Genomic DNA, 18495 nt, shown 5'->3' on the forward strand with positions numbered 1-18495 from the left:
GCTGGTTTGACTTTTGTGGGCAAGCACTACGGTATTTTCCCTAAGCGAGCACAACCAAATTATGTAGAAGTCACAAGGTTTATCACTCACACAGGACCTTTTCAGTAAGAATATGATGTCTCTCCTCAGGTTCCTCGCAACCTTCTGATATATTTGCCTAGTGAGAAGCTTCGAATATCTTCAATCTGTCTACGAATGATTAGTCGTCCTTATTGAAAAGGCCAATACGCTCTGTGTCTTTTCTTTAGCAAGGATTCAGTCAGCCTGATTGGTTCTCTTGTTTTTCGCCCCACAGGCGCACAAACATTTGGGGCACCGGCTATCATTTAATGAACCATAGGTTCTTCTATTTTTTAAAATTTTTCCTTTTAGGCATTTGTTGGTTCACTAGATATTCCCCACTCTTTTGTTTGCTCATTTTTATCACTTGTAAACATGTCCACACAAGATGTCTTGGCATTTCTTTGATACCTTTTTCGCACTATGTGCCTATCCTTAGTAAATTTGAGCTCAACGATTTTCGCACCAAATAGCATGAATATTATTTTCTGCGAACGAGGACTCTATCTTCTACGAGTTTTCACCGGCTTCCGCTATCCTCCTTCTTCAACAAATACTGCCGATGTTATAGTAACTTTCGTTGACCAATGTCCTCTAATTGACTTATCCTTCTGCGTGTTTGCTGGCCAAGAGCTTGTTTGCTTACACCCAAAACCGCCCAGTATTGGGATTTTCAGTACCTACATCGTAGGTTTTATCCTTATTAAGTCTTTTTTAATTTGTGTTCCGGATGTACCTAAAAGTTCTTGCATAAGAAAAGCAGAAAACCTTTTTTCCTTTAGAGTTAATTTAACTCCACACAACTGCCTGATATGCACTTATAATGGGACAGCAGTAAAATTTAACCTACTCCTCCTTGCTTTCATGGCTCTATATGACGTTATTATTTTAAAAATTCAATTTGGCATTTCCACTAAACCAGAATATCCTTATTATTTTAAATTCAATTTGCCCTGATTAGGTGGCAGCCGTGAAAATCATTTATTTTATTATCTTCAGAAATCCAAATTTTGAATAGTTTTGTAAAATAAAAATTTTGAAAAATATTCTTTAAATTAAAAAAATCTTTTAATTACATTATTTGGTGCTAATTTGAAAATAAAATTATGGAAACAAAGAGATCAACAACTATCAAGCATTTCCGAAACGTTGCCGAATTTAGTAAATTTTTAAAACGTCCGGAAACGAAACTTGTTGGCTTTTTTGAAAAAGAAAGTGATTTATTATCAATTTTCTCTGAATATGCTCACAGTATGGATAAAAGGTTGCGTATTGGCTACTGCACAGATTCTGATATTCTGAGGTTGTACGAAGAAACGTATGTATTTTAGGAGTAACTATTTCAAATGATTCTGTTTTAATTGATTCCTTTTTAGAAATGCAATAATAATTTTCCGCGATCCTCAATTACAAAACAAATACGAACCATCAACAGTTAAGTTCGAGGGTAATACCCTACAAGAGTTGAAAGAATTTGTGAAAAAGAATTTGTAAGTTCTGGACTTTATTATCATTATATGCAAAATACCTTGTTTTCAATTTTTGAATCAAATGTCGCTGGAACAAATTTGGTTTTTATGGAACCCGCTCCTATTGAAACAAAAGGACATTCGGTTTTAGTGGATTCTATAAACTCTTATGTGAGGCGTAACGCGCCCACCATACCTACGCGAAATCGCTGCTAGTTCTCATTAATGTGCTTCAACTTTCCTCAAGGCTTACTGAGAAGTTTGCACTGTTCCTTAACTGTTCTAGGCAACATAGTTCTAGGAAGATCCATTCATCTTCTACTCTGGGTTTCCAGGATCAACTGCATGATATAGTCAGCAATGGACTTGTCGCTTTTTCTTAATATGTGAACTATTCACTACCACTTGCCTTCTCATCATCATGTCTACTGGTACTTGGCCTGTAAACCGACGTAGTTCTTCGTTCGAAATGATGTCGAACCAGAATAACCGATAACACCTCGAAGACAGGTGCTAAATGATTTGAAGAGTGTTGATGTGGTTTTTGCTGGAAAGTCCAGAAAGAAATCCAACCTATTCTCCATCGATGAAGCTATTGAAGGCGATTTTTGTCCTCGATACAATTCATACACATGTCGTGTTTTTCAATTGATATAAGGGAGGAAATGCCACCTAGTAACCACTTCGGTCATGCTGCTCCCAGGGCAGAGGGAGCATCTGATGAGTTGCCTCTGTCCTGGACGAAACCGCAAGTCATATACTTTCGAAGTTTGTTTTGGTGCATACTAGGCTCACTTAAGCTATTATATTATCCTTGCGACCACAAGGCAAACGCAAACACTTCTCCAATTGTTGCTCTCAGGGCGAGTGTCCTTTTTCGGAATTTTGAAGATCATCTCATTTCCACTCACTTGGGAGGGTCTCTGATTTTCGGAATTTGCAGATGAGTGGAAGTAGCAGCTCTGCTATTGGGGCGGGGAGACCATCACCCCGTTTGAGTTGCATTGATAACTGAGATGATTTAATTTTTATTTGGAGGAGCAGTTCGTATCCCCATATTAAGGTGACGAAGTGAAGTGAATGCCTACACAAGAAGTAGTTACATGACTGAGGATCATGGAGAAACGTTCCTTCCACCTCTTAAACTGATTTTCAACATGGATAAGGAGCCGACTTGTGACCATTTGCAAGTTCTTTCGTGGTGTAGTATATGTTAGCGCCAGCTTCCGTCTCCTTAACCAGCGCAATAAAAAATTCTTATTTGTCATGGCTCACTTGCCGAGGTTTGTTGCGATACCAGAGCCTAAGTCCGTTGCGTTCGTTCCTACACCCAGTGCTTGTCGCCCATATCCAAATTGTTGTAGTGAGACAAGTCTTATTGCACCCTTTTTGGATGAGGCTGAAAACTTGACTGGAACCTCTAAACAGAATTTGAATTTGTCCAGGTCAACAGTTTCGTAGACCCTACGTGAAAATTATATGCGCCTCTCTATTATGTGTGCCTCTCTATTATGTGTGCTTATCACCACTGTCATGTATTAGCTAGCTGATGACGCAGTTCTTAGCCCTCATAACAATATAATTCTCTTTAGCATTTCATGATGATGGGTACCTGGCATCTCTAAGATTTCGTGTAACCAGATAGCTTATTTTGGGTCATAAGTGATTGATAGAAATTGGGTAAATCGTTGTACATGATTTCTCAACACCGAGCTTAGTACAGAGTCCTTTACGAACCTGTTTGCGTGTATAATAATTTCATTGAGTCGTGAAGAAGACGAGGCAGACCCTGCCTGAGACCAGGGCGCCAGGACGCCAGATAACTTTCAGGGATGTCGAATTGGTGGACCTTGGCTTAAAACCGGGGTGTCTGGAGTTCCTTACTAAGGCAGGCCTACACCAGACACCGGTTCTTGGGCTGTTGACGATGAGTAGTACCAGAAGTGCCAAAAAAGCCACCAAACTAACATCAGTCATTACTAGGAATCTGCCGATTTGGTTTCAGTTGGCTGAGTTTAATGCACTTCCCACAGCAAAAAAACGACTTCACGGAATCGGACAACCTGAAAAACTTCCAGACCCGCAACTACCTGGAGCAATCACTGCTCTTTTCAGTATTCTTTCCACAGGCAGTAAGAGAAGAGGATAGGTACCGATACTAGTTTCTACCATATTCATAGTGGTGAGATTCAGAATTTTCCATTCTAAATTCAGAACAAAATGAAGGGTACTTCATACTTTTTTCAAAGAATTACATTTCTATCCTTAGCCAGTAGTATAATAAAATATTGCAAAAATTCTGAATTTTTATACAAAAATGCTGAATTTGTATGAATTGAACTTGGCTTGGAAAATTCTGAATTTGACTTGGCTTACTAGTCTTGACTTTCGGATCCGAAATTTCGGCTTCCGCAGTCTGCTACAAATTCTAGTAATCCTTCTCTGATTATTGGGATTGCCACTATCATCTCCCAAGTCTCTTGTGGCATGGAGATATTATCGCTCCCTTAAGGATAGAATAACCCCTGATCGATGTTAAAAGGAGTGCAGTCCCTCGCATAGTTTTTGAGTGAACCGATAACAACCATCACGACATTCTGAATCGAGTACTTTCAAGAGGTTCTCTCAATTCGCTACACAACTAACTTGAAATTTCTATAGACTTCTTTAGAGGATTGTTCTTCCCTTCTTAATTAATCTTACTTACACTCCTAGGCAATAGCGGGTTCGATGATGAGCAGAACGAAGGTTATGCAGTTCATTACTTAAACAATAGTTGGATTTTTCGCAGGGGAATATGTATCGCTAATATTTTAAATTGCATTTGTCCTGCGTATCTGTACAGGTACCTGATTTATCTATATCTATATAAAAGTTTGCGGATCCATCGCCTTCGATGAGTGGCTAGACGATCTCCTCTTTTGGGCTTGGTAAGCTCCTTACTGACTTTCTCTCTAACTGGAATAAAATTATCTGGTAAACACTATGGGGATACTTCTACCTTTTCAGTACCTACGCATATTATTTTTGTTGGCCACTAACTATACAAAGGCATGCATACAGCCGCCTATCATAGCTAATATAAGCCTGCCTCATAAAATCTCGTTTGGTTTGGCCACCGGACGCCTTTGCCGGGGCTCCACCAGTCTAATCCGTTGTTTACACATCATTGCAAAGATTTGCGGAAATCTCTATAGACCAGTCATTAGAGCTTTCAACCTCCGAATTCTTTCAGTCAAGACCGATTGATATGAAATTTGGGGCGGAAGTTGAGGGTGGCATAAGAAACAAAAGTTATATAATGTCGACGTGCGCTTCCCCCCTGGAGGGGTGTGGCAGCTCCTCTCAGGGGTGATATTTTTTCAAATAACCACAAAAATCGATTGAATGGTCAATTCTAAGTATTTTTCGTACATATTTGATAACAAAAGAATAACTGGACTAGTGGCTAAAAAATTAATACTTTCAAGATCAAATAACGCAAAACCAGTAACTTTTCGTGGAAATTGATCTAAAGCTGCCTGAATTGCTTAAGAAGATCTTTAAAAAAGGTATGATAGAAGCCCTTGGCATAAATAAAAAGGAGCCTGTGATCAAAATAAACTAATTACCTGAATTTTTTATATAAAAATCAATAAAAACAAAACCTGGTTTTCTCATATAAATCGAAAGTAAGCTGAATCCCTTCAGAATTTATTATATTTAAGCCCCGGAAGTAAATTATAAAAATGTCTCTGGATTTAAGGTGCGTGATTAGGAAAAAAGTGTGATTTACCCCCCAAAAAAGGCGCACATCCACCCTCAAATTTCATGTCAATCGGCTTTGACTGAAAGAATTCGAACATCACACCCGGTTTTCAACTTTAATGACTGGACTATAAGCGACTATTCACATTATTAAGCGTCGTCTATACGCTTGCCACTTGCTCAAACTCCAAACCTTCATCAAATATTTACCTTGATTTTGCGTGTCAACATTGTAATCGTAATCAAGTGCATTACCCTAGCCACAGGCGTGCAACCAAGTTGTCAACCAAGTTGTTAATTGGCACGAGATTGCACATGTGTGGGCTCGCTGCACATATACATTTTTATTTTTTTTCTTTTTCTGCTTTCGTGCACGAATTTTTTACAAAATTTTTAATTGATCTAAGCCATTTACTTAATGGTAGTGAAACGAATAAAAGGTAAATACAACAGTGCGGTGTTATAAATATAGACTTTAATGGGTAAGTAGAAATATTATATTTTACAAGTATATTATAGAAAAAACATAAGTTTAATTTTTTAAAAAAACAGGCAAAGTATTGTTTTTTAATCTCACGCAGTAAAAATGTGTTTGATGCATTCTTTTTCTGCTGGGACTCTACAAACTCCAAGAAATTCCCTTGTATCTGCAATGTGCAATGAACATTCCACGCCGGTAAAGTCGACAAGGTTCGTTCACACACTGCATTTCACACCGCTCGTTCATCTCGGACACATCTTTTGATTTTTGCCAAAAAAAACCGAGACCTCATCGGATCGGTAGCAAGCGCTCGCGGACGTACCCATACCAAACCAAAAACACTGTCCACACGTTTGCATTACGAATGCTTGTTGAGATTTGGCAAGTGTGTGGACACGCCAGACCACCAACAAGCGCTAGCTATCAAGCGAAACACCCTGTCTCCACGGTTACACCTGAGACTTTTTGTTAAGGCTTGACAAATATGTCAACACGGCTTTATAATTTCTCCCCCCCCCCCCCCCCCCCTTTTTTGCTTAACATGGATTAGAGGTCGTGTCCCATTCCTTATTCTTTACTCTTTATTCTCACAAGTTTCGCATCGAACGAACCGAAATATTCATACATGAGCAGGACCAGAGATCCAAGCCCAGGCCCTCTCTATTGCCAAAATGTTTATTTAATTTCCTTAAAGTCTCCATTCCGAGCCTGTTAGACAATATATCAAATGATCTCTAAAATTCTTCTTTCAATTACAGGCATGGATTGTTCGGTCACCGTACTCGCAAATCTGCTCGAGATTTCAAAGCCCCATGCATCATTGCATATTTTGATGAAGATTTAGTGGATAATCTTGACAAAATTAGTTACTGGCGTAAACGTATCTTAAAGGTCGCACGGATATTTGCTGGACGAATCAATTTTGCCTTTTGTGATAAGGAAGACTTCCCAGATGAGGTTGGGGAATTTGATTTCGACTTTGCTGATGGAAATCCGTTGATATTAGCTCATGACAGTAGCCACCGAACATTTAGGATGACGGACGAATTCTCCTTCGATAACTTACGTAATTTCGCCACAAAACTGGATAATGGCGGGCTTGAATCCACTATATCACAGGAGTCCATTCCACTGATGGATTCACACGTTAAAGTCGTGGGTGATGAAAGCTTTGAGGAGCTCGTACTTGAGAATGGCAAGGATACTCTTGTAGGGATATATGCCCCTTGGTGTGCTGACTGCGAATTCTTGAATCCAGTGTTTGAAGAAATCGCAGAGAAACTAAAAAAAGAAGCTGTTTCAATTGTACAAATTGATGATACTGTTGTCACACCACCAAAAGCTTTCCAATCTCCATTTTATCCCAGTATCCTTTGGCTCCCTAAGAATGATAAGTCAGAACCACAGCCATATACTGGACGTCGCCAAGTTCACGATATTATTAAATTTATTGCTGAGAAAGCGACCAGTGAGCTGAATGGTTATGACCGCGAGGGGAATGAAAAGCCTAAAAGAATACAAACTGTTACAAAGAAAGTAATGAAGATTTGAAATATTTTAGTGATTACAGCACCAATGATTGCTGGGGGTTTTTACAATTTTACGGGTAGACCCAATCTATGTGTAAATTGAGCTAAAGTAGTCTACTTCCTCTGTGGCAATTTAACACGTATAGAAGGGTGTTCAGCAGAAACCCATATTCAATTCTTTCTTTCTTTATATTTCTTTATAAAATCATTTTTAAAAAATTTATTTTATGTATTTTAAATCAAATTTCTATGGTGAATGATAATAAATTTATTTGCATAAATAATTTAAAATCGAATTTACTTATTCTGAAATGGCGAAGGAGATTTCTTAGTTCGCATAAGAATGGTTGAACATTTGCTTTATTAGAATTCTACATTAGGTCACCCACTCTTGGGCGGATTCTTGAGTTTCCTGGTCCCGGTTCTCACTATTATCTGCGCAGATGAGTTCTGCGCCTGGGTTTATCTCTCTCGATTGGCTCTCTAATTGGGTCTCCTGTGTATAGTTTTCTTGCTCCTGGGCTATGGAATAAGTGGACAATTTCTGTCTGTTCGCTCCTTGAAAGATTCCTAGATGAAGACCTTTCTTTTTTTACCTTCTGAATCTGACCGGGGAGAGGACCAGGGACCTGGATCAGGGTACCTCAAAGTCTTTTGCATTTAGCTAATATTAACTATATTTCGTCCGTTTGCTCATTAACAATCAGTTCTGTAGGGATACAATACTGTGGTGCAGAAATATGACTTTTGAATCCATGAATTCATAGCTACGATCCTATCACCTTTGCCGGAATCTGTGTAACGTTCAAATATTGCCTATGTATTTTTCATAAATAACCCGCAGGAGCTATGTCTGAACAGCAGCCTTTTTGTCGTTTCTCATTGAATTGGGTGGTCAGGCTATTGTAGCCAGGGAGTTTCTATCCGTACAGACAGCATCTATCGAAAGCGCTTTTCCGTAACGCCGTAACGACAGTGAATGTCCACAACATAGAGGACTACGTCACTGGCCTACCGCAATAGCATTATCTCCCACTTTTACTATTAACTATAACTATAAACTATTAAGCCTAGTAAATGTTCACGCCCCTACAGAGGAGATTGCAGAGTCGGGGAAGGATATCTTCTACGAGGCAGTAGAACGAACCCTCGAAGCCTGTTCCAAGTATGATATCAAAATCATACTTGGAGATTTCGCGGAAAGCGTTCCACAAACATACGTGGGCCTCTCCAGATGGGACCACGTGCTGATCGAACGCCGCCACCTCTCAGCCTTGATGAATGTAAGAATATACAGGGTGCGGCAGCATAACTTCTTTTTTTAAAATGCGCGCCACTCAGTTAGTTGATGTCATAGCGGAGCGCTAGTGGTTTCGTTCAAGAGGGGATACTGCAAAGTTTTGTCCCGACATGGTTCAGTCGACATCATGCGTTGGAATAGTGAGGAGCGTGCCTTTGCCGTTGAGGTTTACTTTTCAAGCGGATGTTCGGTTATTGCAACACAGCGTGCATTTCGAAATCGCTTTAATTTAGCCCCGTTGGCTCACGTCCCAGACCACAAATCAATTGTTACAAGGGTCACTACATTCAGACAAACTGCAAGTGCGACAAAAAGAAGAACTGGAGTCCCTCGGCCCATTAGATCACCTGAGAACATTGAAGCAGTGAGAGCGTCAATGTTGCGATCGCCACGGCGTTCTGCGCGCAAACACGCATCTGCCCCTGGACTATCCGATCGTTCTGAGAGAAGAATTCTTCGTGATGATCTTCATTTTCATCCCTATAAGATGGCGATAGTTCAGGAACTTTCAGAACGTGACTTCAATTCTCGGATGAACGCGTGTGAGCTTCTTCTTGACGTCGTTCCCGAGGGTGCTATTGTTTTTTTAGCGATGAAGCCCATTTTCATTTGTGTGGGTCGGTTAACAAACAAAACATGCGCTACTGGGCTGACAACAACCCTCGAGAATTGCATCAAAAGCCTTTGCATTCACCCAAAGTCATAGTGTGGTGTGCAATTTCCTCAGCTGGAATTATTGGTCCCTGTTTTTTTGAGGAAAATGAGGTTACAGTGACAGTGAATTCGGACCGGTATGTAAACATGCTACAGAATTTTTGGGGGACACTTGGTTCCAACAAGACGGTGCAACAGCACACACTTCAAGAGCATCGATGGCTGTTTTGAGGGAACACTCTCCAGAGCGCCTTATCTCAATTAGAGGCGATTTGGAATGGCCGGCACGCTCTCCCGATCTGTCCCCTTGTGATTTTTTTCTATGGGGTGTTTTGAAATCCCGTGTTTATGTGAACCGTCCAAGAACCCTACAATATTTGAAGACCAACATCCAAGAAGAAATTGCCAACATAACACCTGCTATGTTAACAAGAGTCATGACAAACATCAGAAATCGGTTTACGCAATGTACGGGGAATGGGGGACGTCACCTAACAGATTTGATCTTAAAAACAATGTAAATAAAAACTTTAGACATGTACCTACATTATAAAAAATAAATAAATATTTTCCGATGCATACAATAGTTTTTATTGAGTTTTGGAAAAAGGAAGTTATGCTGCCGCACCCTATATAGGGATGCCAATATAGACTCGGGTCACTATCTCGTTGGCATGGTGCTCCGAGCTCGAATAACAACACCACGTAGAGTCCCCTCTGACAATCAGGTGAGAGTTAACACTGAAGCCATCCACAATCCAGCCCTCCGCAACACCTATAAGAGGAAATGGATGCCGCAATAACCGCAGTCAACAGAGATACTGGAGATGAGGCATCAACATATGATCTTCACAAACACCTGAAGAACGTTATCATAAATACGGCCACAAAGATACTTGGCCCCAGCCGCAAAAAGAGTAGGAACGGCTGATTTGGCGATGAATGTAAGCTAGCAAGGGAACGGAAGAATGCCGCATACCGAGTAATGTTGCATTCTCAAAGAACGTGGGTACGCGCGGAGACATATCATGAACTCCGGCGAGCGGAGAAGCGACTTCACAGATGGAAAAAGAAAGCCTGGGAGAACCAACAGGTGTGTAAACTCGAATAGTACAGGGAGCAACCGCACCAGGCGCGGAAGTTTTACCAACAAATCAGCAGGATGAAGTTTTATACACCTCGACGCTCATCCTGCCGAGACAAAGAGGAAAATCTGATTTCCGACAAAATGGACATATTAGAGCGATGGATTGAGTATTTTGATGAACTGCTCAACAACCAAAATACCGTCGAGTTGGATGTCCCGCCAATTGAAGATGACGGATAAATGCTGCCACCACCAACCGCGGAAGAAATCTGATTTCCGAGAGAGTGGGCATAATACGCGATTGGGTTGAGTACTTTGATGAACTACGGAACAACCAGAACATCGGTTAATTGGAGGTTCTGCCAACTGAAGACGACGGAGAAATACTGCCACCACCAAGTATAGGAGAAACAGTCCGTGCAATTCATCGGCTTAAAAATCATAAGTCGCCAGGAGGCGATGGAATTACAGCCGAATTGGTTAAATATTGAGGCGACCAATTACACTAAGTGGTTTATCAACTGATCAAAGTATGGGACAGCGAATTAATGTCTGACGACTGGTAAAGAGGCATTATCTGTCTCATACATAAAAAGGGATATATCACACAGTGCGGCAATAATAGAGATATGACGTTGCTGAGTACCATCTATAAGATATTCTCCTCTATTTTGCTAGGCCGGATAGCCCCATACGCCAAGAACACCATTGGTCCATACCGAAGAGGCGGCACTCCAGGCAAATCAGTAATAGATCAGATTTTGTCTCTGCGGTAAGCGATGGAAAAACTGTTGGAATATGGACATCAGTTGCACTATCTTTTCTTCGACTATGAAGCCACCAATGATAGATAGCCAAGGTAAAACTGTACACGGTCATGAGAGAATTCGGTATCCCGACGAAATTGATAAGATTGACTAGGCTGATCCTGACCAATGTGCGAGGCGAGATAAAAACAGTAGGATCACTCTCAAGATCATTCGACATCAACAACGGTCTACGACAAGGGGATGCCCTATCATGCGTCCTCTTTAACCTGGCCTTCGAGAAAGTGATCCGTGATGTTTAGGTAAATGCGAGGCGTACGATCTTCTCTAAGTCCACCCAACTACTGGCCTATGCTGACGATATCAACATCATGGGAAGAATGACCCGAGACATACAAACTGCCTTCATCCAGATCGAGCAGGCGTCGATGGGCGCGAGATCTTGGGCTGCACATCAATGAAGGCACGACGAAATATATGTTGGCAACGTCAGCACTGGAAACCAACCAACCAACAACATCAAATCGCACTGGTCAAATGGGAAGAATAAAGATGGGAGAATACAACTTTGAAACTCTTGATAATTTCTCCCATCTACAACAGAGCCTATTTCAGCTTACAAAAACTATTTCACTTCGGGTCAAAGCTCTTACTGTACAAGACTATGATCTTGCGAATCATCATGTATTCCTCGGAGACTTGGGTTCTTAGCAAGAAAAATTGCGAACTCTTATCCACGTTCGAGAGAAGAATCCTCCGAAGAATTTTTGGCCCCCCTACATGAGGAAGGACGATTCCTTAGCCTACATAACGACGAATTCTATGATCAATACCAGGACCGTTAGGTTGTGGATAAAATAAAATAATAAATGCAGGCAGACCCTGCCTAAGATGGAGCGATGGCGTAGGTCAGGACGCCAGACAGCTTTTATGGATATCGAATTGGTAGACCTCGGCGCAAAACCGGGATGTCTGGAGTTTCTTATTAACGCACGCCTAGACCGGATACCGTTTGTTGCGCCGTTGATCATGATTATGACTCCAGATACACTTTCTATTGACACTGCCAAAATTTTTCTTGAAATCAATAAAAAGCAGATGAGGGTGATTTAAAATACGCACATTGCTCCACAATGATCCGGTATTGTGATCGGGATAGTAGGATCCAAAACGGAAACCTGCTTTCTTTCTTCCGAGATGTTATTGTACGCGCTTTAGGATGATTGTAGTCATTAGCAGAAAGTACGCATATACCCGGGACCAAGTCATGTAGCAATGCTGGAGGATACCTCTAACCAGATTATTAATTCTTTGATTACTGAAGTTTGGGTAGAGCCAAAGCCAGAATAGTAAAGCAATATAAACCTTGATATGCTGGAAGGACAATTGGTGATATGAATATGGCTGTCGAAGCGTAGCTTATCGCCGAGTGGATATGATTAGCAGCTGTAGCTCATTTATTGGTAAAAGTATGTAACGTTTAGAGGATGAATTTATGAACTGCTACTCATTAATTGTTCGATAAGAGTATTGTATTCCACAAATGTAATATTACATAGAAACTATTACAAAACATCACTGCTCAGCAGTTTCAGATTAATCTAATTTTTTCCCATACCAACATTTAACAGTCTGCAATAAACGAGCGCCATCCGTAGCACAGAGTGTATCCCCCAAAGTACTGCCCTGCCCACGATAAGCATTCCAATTCGACTTGGCAGACGAGCAAATCATAGCAAACTTCAGTTGAGAACATTTTGCAAAACAGGCAATACAATTCGGTTCGGTCGCGGTGGATCCACGGAAATTTTGCTCTCGCAATTTTCGGAATTTACATCAAAATTATTCAGTGATTGAACAAAATGTGAATATATCTCCCTTGCCTGTAACGTGAAATAATCATTTGATACAGACAACGTAACCAGCCCGTTGAGGAAATCACAGGAAAACATCTCGTGAGCCAGAATGACATCGAACGAACTGCTCTACGTCAAGGTTTGTATTCGTACGGATTCCCTGGCCCCTGAGAGATTTCTATTTATTGGAGTTTTTTGCTCATGCCGGGCGTAATTATTCATATGAATTTCAATTAAACGTGCATGTAAACAAATCGAGGGATCGGCCGTAATTTGATTTCACGTAATCCGATATGGAATTAGACAGGCCTTCGATTGGGCTTTGAAGATGAGTTAGGTCCCGCGACGGTTGGGTGTCGGGTCGTGGAGCGGTTTTGGTGTCGTGGCGGATGGAAATGAAAGGTGTTTTGTTTGATAAATAGAAATTACGTGTTTGACATTCTATTTGCATTGCACACCGACAAGGTTGACTGGATCGCTGCAATCAGAGCGCTAAAGCTGCGTATAATTCGTTGGGACTCAAGTCAATGGGGGGCGGATGGTATTCTGGAATTTCAGCGATTATTTGGCCTAATTCTTCGCTGGCGCAGAATAAATTCTTTATGCAGAGTGAGGAAAATCAATTAGTTTCTTGAAGGGACAGTTTTGTTTGTCCACGGGAGAAGGAAAATTCTTTGGGTGGAAGATCGCGGGTTGAGAGCTATGACGTAGGTTTTCGAGTGCGGGTGTGAGGTGGTTGTGTGTGGCGAAACAGGTGTAATCGGAGCAAGCGCATGTACCCGCCGCTGCCAGCTGATTGCCTTGCATGCAAATGAATCTTGTTATTGGGTCAGACGAGTGAAGAATTCGTCGTAAGAAGTGACACGTTTGGGTTCATTGCCACCGCAACGTACGGCCCATGTAATTCGAGAAATAAACGTAATTTTATTGCTCAAGAAACACAATCGATCCAAGAAACAGCTCCAGGGTTTATCACGATCACCAGGAACAACTCATTGTTAGTTTTGCCTCGTACGGGCACATCTTTGTCAGTTTTTGTTTGGCGAATTTCTATGAGTTTGAATTTTAATCTGGAACTCGTTTCGCCAGAACAATGCAATGCAATGAATACACAAAGCTACTGGTTTGGTACAAGATCCAAAATCAATGATGCATTAACATTACTTGATACCAGACTCTGCATTGTAATTCTGTTGATTTTCAGGAAATTGCAGTTAGAAATTGGATGAAAATAAAATCTCGCGCTTAATGAGATCAACTATGTCGATTTCTTATCTTTGTTAAAACATGAAAAGATAGTACTATAGCCTCTACTGACGCCATCACGTCTATGGTTAAGGAGTTTGAGTTGAGTTTGGATGAAGTCATTGCTTATCGCTAACCAATTGGGCATTAAGACACACTTGATAGGCTAAATCTAATGGAATAATAGGAAGCTAATTGTAATTTTTTGAGCAGATATTGCAGCATTAACTTTTATAATACTTTATTGTAGAGGCTACTGGAGGTCAACTCTTTCTCAATTTATTTATTGCACAGACTGCACAGCTCAGTGTCCCCTTCTTCGAATCTGAGCATCTACATTCGGTATAACTCGATAAAGCTAAATAGTCGTCAACTCAACTTCGACAAGTACTTTATAATGCAGCAGGATATAATACAAATAATGCGCAGTCAAACTCAAATCTTACAAGTTCTATTTAGAAACTAACGAATCGGCTAAAAGAAATTGTCTGAATGTGGGATCACGTGAGGTGGGACAGGTCCTGGTTGCCATTTACCCCTTGGTGGGTATAACGCGTCAATCACATCTATGCGTCATTGTTCGTGGTTATCTGAAATGCGCTTCAGCTTTCCCCACGATTTCCTGAGATCTTTGCACTTCTTCTCTATGGTTCTGCGCAAAGCGCCTTGGAAAAGTTCTATACCCCGGGCAACTTAGGAGTAGAGTAGATTCCAGTGTGTGACCTATCCACTGCCACTTCCACCTTCCGATCACAGTGCAGTGTGTGCCAGACTTATGTGTAGAGCAAATTCTTCGGTTGACATAGTATCAGGCCAATGTACACTGACGACATCGCGCAGATAAGTGCTGACGAAGGCTTGTAACTTTTGAGTAACAATGGGGTACACTTTCCATGTGCTACTCCCATATAACAACATAGAAAGAACATTAGCACAAAATAGTCTCAACTTGATTTTGGTGTTGAGAGATGTTCTGCCCATTAACGCAGATAGGGAGAGTGCGATAAGAAATAATATCGATGACAAGACGTTACCTTCGCGGAATTCGCTTTCGTCCTCAAGATTTTCCCGGTCTAAACTAAAATGATCCGTAGGGTATTGATGTGGCCAATGCAGAAGAATCTGGAGTGGAAGCTAGCCTGCCAATCAAGATTTGGCGATGTTCTTTAATGCCTCCCAGGACTATTTTACCCATTATCTTTGCAACGGCAGAATTGTCAAACTCATAGCGGGTGCGCTTCTTTGGAATCTTAGCTATCATGCCCTTCTTCCACTCTCTGGCAAATGTCTCGGATTTCCAAGATTTCCGTACAAGTGGAAGTAGCAGATTTGCTGCTTATGTAGGGGGCGAAAAATTCTTCGGAGGATTCTTCTCTCGAACGCGGCCAACAGTTCTAATTTTTTTTTTGCGAAGAACCCAAGTCTCCGAGGAATACATGAGGATTGGCAAGATCATAGCCTTGTACAGAAAGACATTTGGAGCGAAACAATTTTTGTAAGCTGAAATAGGGTTTGTTGACAGCCAACAACCGTGCGCGGATTTCATCGTCATACCTGTGATCGGTTGTGATTTTCGATCCTAAATAGGAGAAATTATCAACGGTCTCAAAGTTGTAGTCCCCGATCTTTATTGTTTTCATTCGATCAGTGCGATTCGATTTTGTTCGTTCTTTTGGTTTTAGCACTGACGTTGCCACCATGTATTTCGTCTTGCCTTCATTAATGCCCAAGATCTCACGCCGCCTGCTCGATCTGGATGAAGGTAGATTGTACATCTCGGGTTGTCCTTCCCGTGATGTCGATATCATCAGCGTCGACCGTAGTTGGGTGGACTTGAAGAGGATTCTGCCTCTCGCATTTACATCTGCATCGGGAATCACTTTCTCCAGAGCCAGGTTGAAGAGGACGTATGATAGGGCATCCCCTTGTCTTAGACCGTTGTTGATGTTGAATGGTTTCGAGAGTGATCCTGCTGCTTTTATCGGGCCTCGCACACTGGTCAGGGTCAGCCTAGTCAGTCTTATCAATTTCGTTGGGATACCGAATTCTCTCATGGTCGTGTACAGTTTTACTCTGGCTATGCTATCATAGGCGGCTTTAAAGTCGATGAAAAGATAGTGCAACTGATGTCCATATTCCAACAGCTTTTCCATCGCTTGCCGCACAGAGAATCCAATCTGTTGCTGATTTGCCTGGGGTGAAGTCCCTTTCGTATGGGACAATGATGTTCTGGACGTATGGGGCTGTCCGACCTAGCAAGATAGCGGAGAATATCTTATAGATGGTACTCAGCAATGTGATACCTATATAATTGCTGCACTGTGTGATATCTCCCTTTTTATGTATGAGACAGATAATGCCTCTTTGCCAGTCGTCAGGTATTGATTCGCTGTCCCATACCTTGAGCACACGTTGATGAACGACTTGGTGTAGTTGGTCGCCTCCATATTTAATCAATTCGGTTGTAATTTTATCGGCTCCTGGCGACTTATGACTTGTAAGTCGATGAATTGCACGGACTGTTTCTTCTATACTTGTGGTGTTAGCAGCATTTGTCCGTTGTCTCCAGTTGGCGGGACCTCCAACTCGCCGATATTTTGGTTGTTGTGGAGTTCATCAAAATGCTCAACCCATCGCCCCAATATGCCCATTCTGTTGGAAATCATATTTCCCTTTTTGTCTCGGCAGGATGAGCATTGAGGTGTATAAGGCTTCATCCTGGTGCGGCTGCTCCCTGTACGTTTCTAGTTCACAGGCTTGTTGGTTCTCCCAGGTTTCCTTTTTCCGTCTGTGAAGTCGCTGAGATAGTGACCCGAGTCTATATTGGCCCCCCTATATGTTCTGACATTCATCAAGGCTGAGAGGTGGCGGCGTTCAATCAGCACGTATTCAATTTGGTTGAAAATAGTCCCGCCTGGAGAGGCCCACGTATGTTTGTGGACCGCTTTCCGCGCAAACCAGGTACTTCCAACAACCATTTCGTGCGATACTACTAATTGAATAATCCGCAGTCCGTTATCATTTGTATTTTGGTGTAAGCTATGGGAGCCAACGTATCGCCTGAATACGGGCTCCTTTCCTACATGGCTGTTAAAATCTCCAAGTATTATTTTGATATCATACTTGGGACATGCTTCGAGGGTCCGTCCAACTGCCTCGTAGAAGGTATCCTTTTCCGATTCTGCAGTCTCCTCTGTAGGGGAGTAAACGTTTATGAGGCTTATATTTCTAAACTTGCCTCGCAAATGCAGAGTGCACAGCCTTTCGCTTATATTTTCAGCAGGTTTCACTTTTTGGCAGACGAAGAAACCTACTCCGAAGACATGGTTTACTGGATTGCCGCGATAATATATGGTGTAGTGGCTCTTCTCCAGGAAACCGGTCCCTGTCCATCGCATGTCTTGCAACGCTGTTACATCAGACTTATATTGGGACAGGGTATCGGTTAGCTGCTAAGCAGCATTCGGTCTGTACAGGGAGCGCACGTTCCATGAGAAAATACGCAAATCGTTAACCCGTTGTCGTTGCCGGGTTCGTCGTTGTAAAATCCATCGTGTCCGAGGCTCCTTCCGTGGCTTCGTAGCATCGGTTTTCCGTGTAGGGCCGCCAACCCCCAACCTGAAGGACTATTTGGTACATTTTGTCCCGTTTTTAGGTGCCTTCATCCTTCTCCGTCTGCAGTTTTTTATGAAGAAAGAATTCCTAGCGATCACCAAGTGGAGGTGGAGATAGGGTTTGGTAGTAGAGTTATTGGTGTTAGTTTAGCAGGTGTTTCCCAGGTTTTATGCTCCATCGTGGGTACCGATCCACGTTTCGCCCTGGGGCTTATACTACCCGGTGACCAACTGCATTGCCGGCTGTGAATTCAGCTCCACCAGACGCATTAAACTATCGCCGACATAGCTAGTGGTTCGGCACGAGTCCGACCTGTGTTTCCTCATTCTTCTAGTTCTACCGCCTGCGAGATTGGACGTATTTTTAATTGAACGTCTAAGTCCATAGTGGTGATCCCGACGGATACTTCCTGTGTCACTATGGACTGTTGGTGGATCTACAGAACAAAGTCTTAATAGACCCCGCAACCTCTTTAAAGTCGTCAACAAAAATTTCTACTTGCCTAAACGACACTCTTTCTCGAGGACATTGCCGAACATCGCTTCCGCACACTCTTCCGAAAATATCGCAACATTACTACTGAAAGTAATCTCTCCGAGCCGGTTAAGTACGATGTGCAGCCCCACATCAACACTATCGGCTCCCCGATTTTCAAAGGTGCGTCCCATATCACCCCAGAAGCTAA

At 41.9% G+C, this 18495-nt stretch overlaps 2 protein-coding genes across 6 annotated transcripts in view; both read left to right on the forward strand.

Annotated features, from left to right (window-relative positions):
• The first annotated feature begins 958 nt into the window (after positions 1 to 958).
• On the forward strand, positions 959 to 7537 carry LOC119660076 (protein disulfide-isomerase A3-like). Its single transcript, XM_038068458.1, has 3 exons — positions 959 to 1378; positions 1437 to 1550; positions 6516 to 7537. Exons 1-3 carry the CDS (start codon positions 1167 to 1169, stop codon positions 7306 to 7308), a joined length of 1119 nt encoding a protein of 372 aa, XP_037924386.1. The 5' UTR covers positions 959 to 1166; the 3' UTR covers positions 7309 to 7537.
• Positions 7538 to 12831: 5294 nt separating this feature from the next.
• The window catches only part of LOC119648738 (unconventional myosin-Va), a 46736-nt gene continuing 41072 nt past the window's right edge, over positions 12832 to 18495 (forward strand). For all 5 annotated transcript variants that reach the window (XR_005249056.1, XM_038050579.1, XM_038050560.1 and 2 more), the window contains exon 1: positions 12832 to 13089. Coding sequence is in view for 4 of the 5 variants with exons in the window: in XM_038050579.1 (XP_037906507.1) it covers positions 13060 to 13089 (30 nt within the window). In the remaining variant the exon portion in view is untranslated. The remainder of the gene's footprint in view (positions 13090 to 18495) is intronic.

This window comes from Hermetia illucens, chromosome 1 (assembly GCF_905115235.1).
Source record: "Hermetia illucens chromosome 1, iHerIll2.2.curated.20191125, whole genome shotgun sequence".
Lineage (NCBI taxonomy): Eukaryota > Metazoa > Arthropoda > Insecta > Diptera > Stratiomyidae > Hermetia > Hermetia illucens.

Coding starts and splice junctions, on each gene's coding strand:
- LOC119660076 (XM_038068458.1), top strand. CDS start 1,167: ATGGAAACAAAGAGATCAACAACTATCAAGCATTTCCGAAACGTTGCC. Junction 1,379..1,436: donor CTGAGGTTGTACGAAGAAAC/GTATGTATTTTA, acceptor ATTCCTTTTTAG/AAATGCAATAATAATTTTCC. Junction 1,551..6,515: donor GAATTTGTGAAAAAGAATTT/GTAAGTTCTGGA, acceptor TTTCAATTACAG/GCATGGATTGTTCGGTCACC.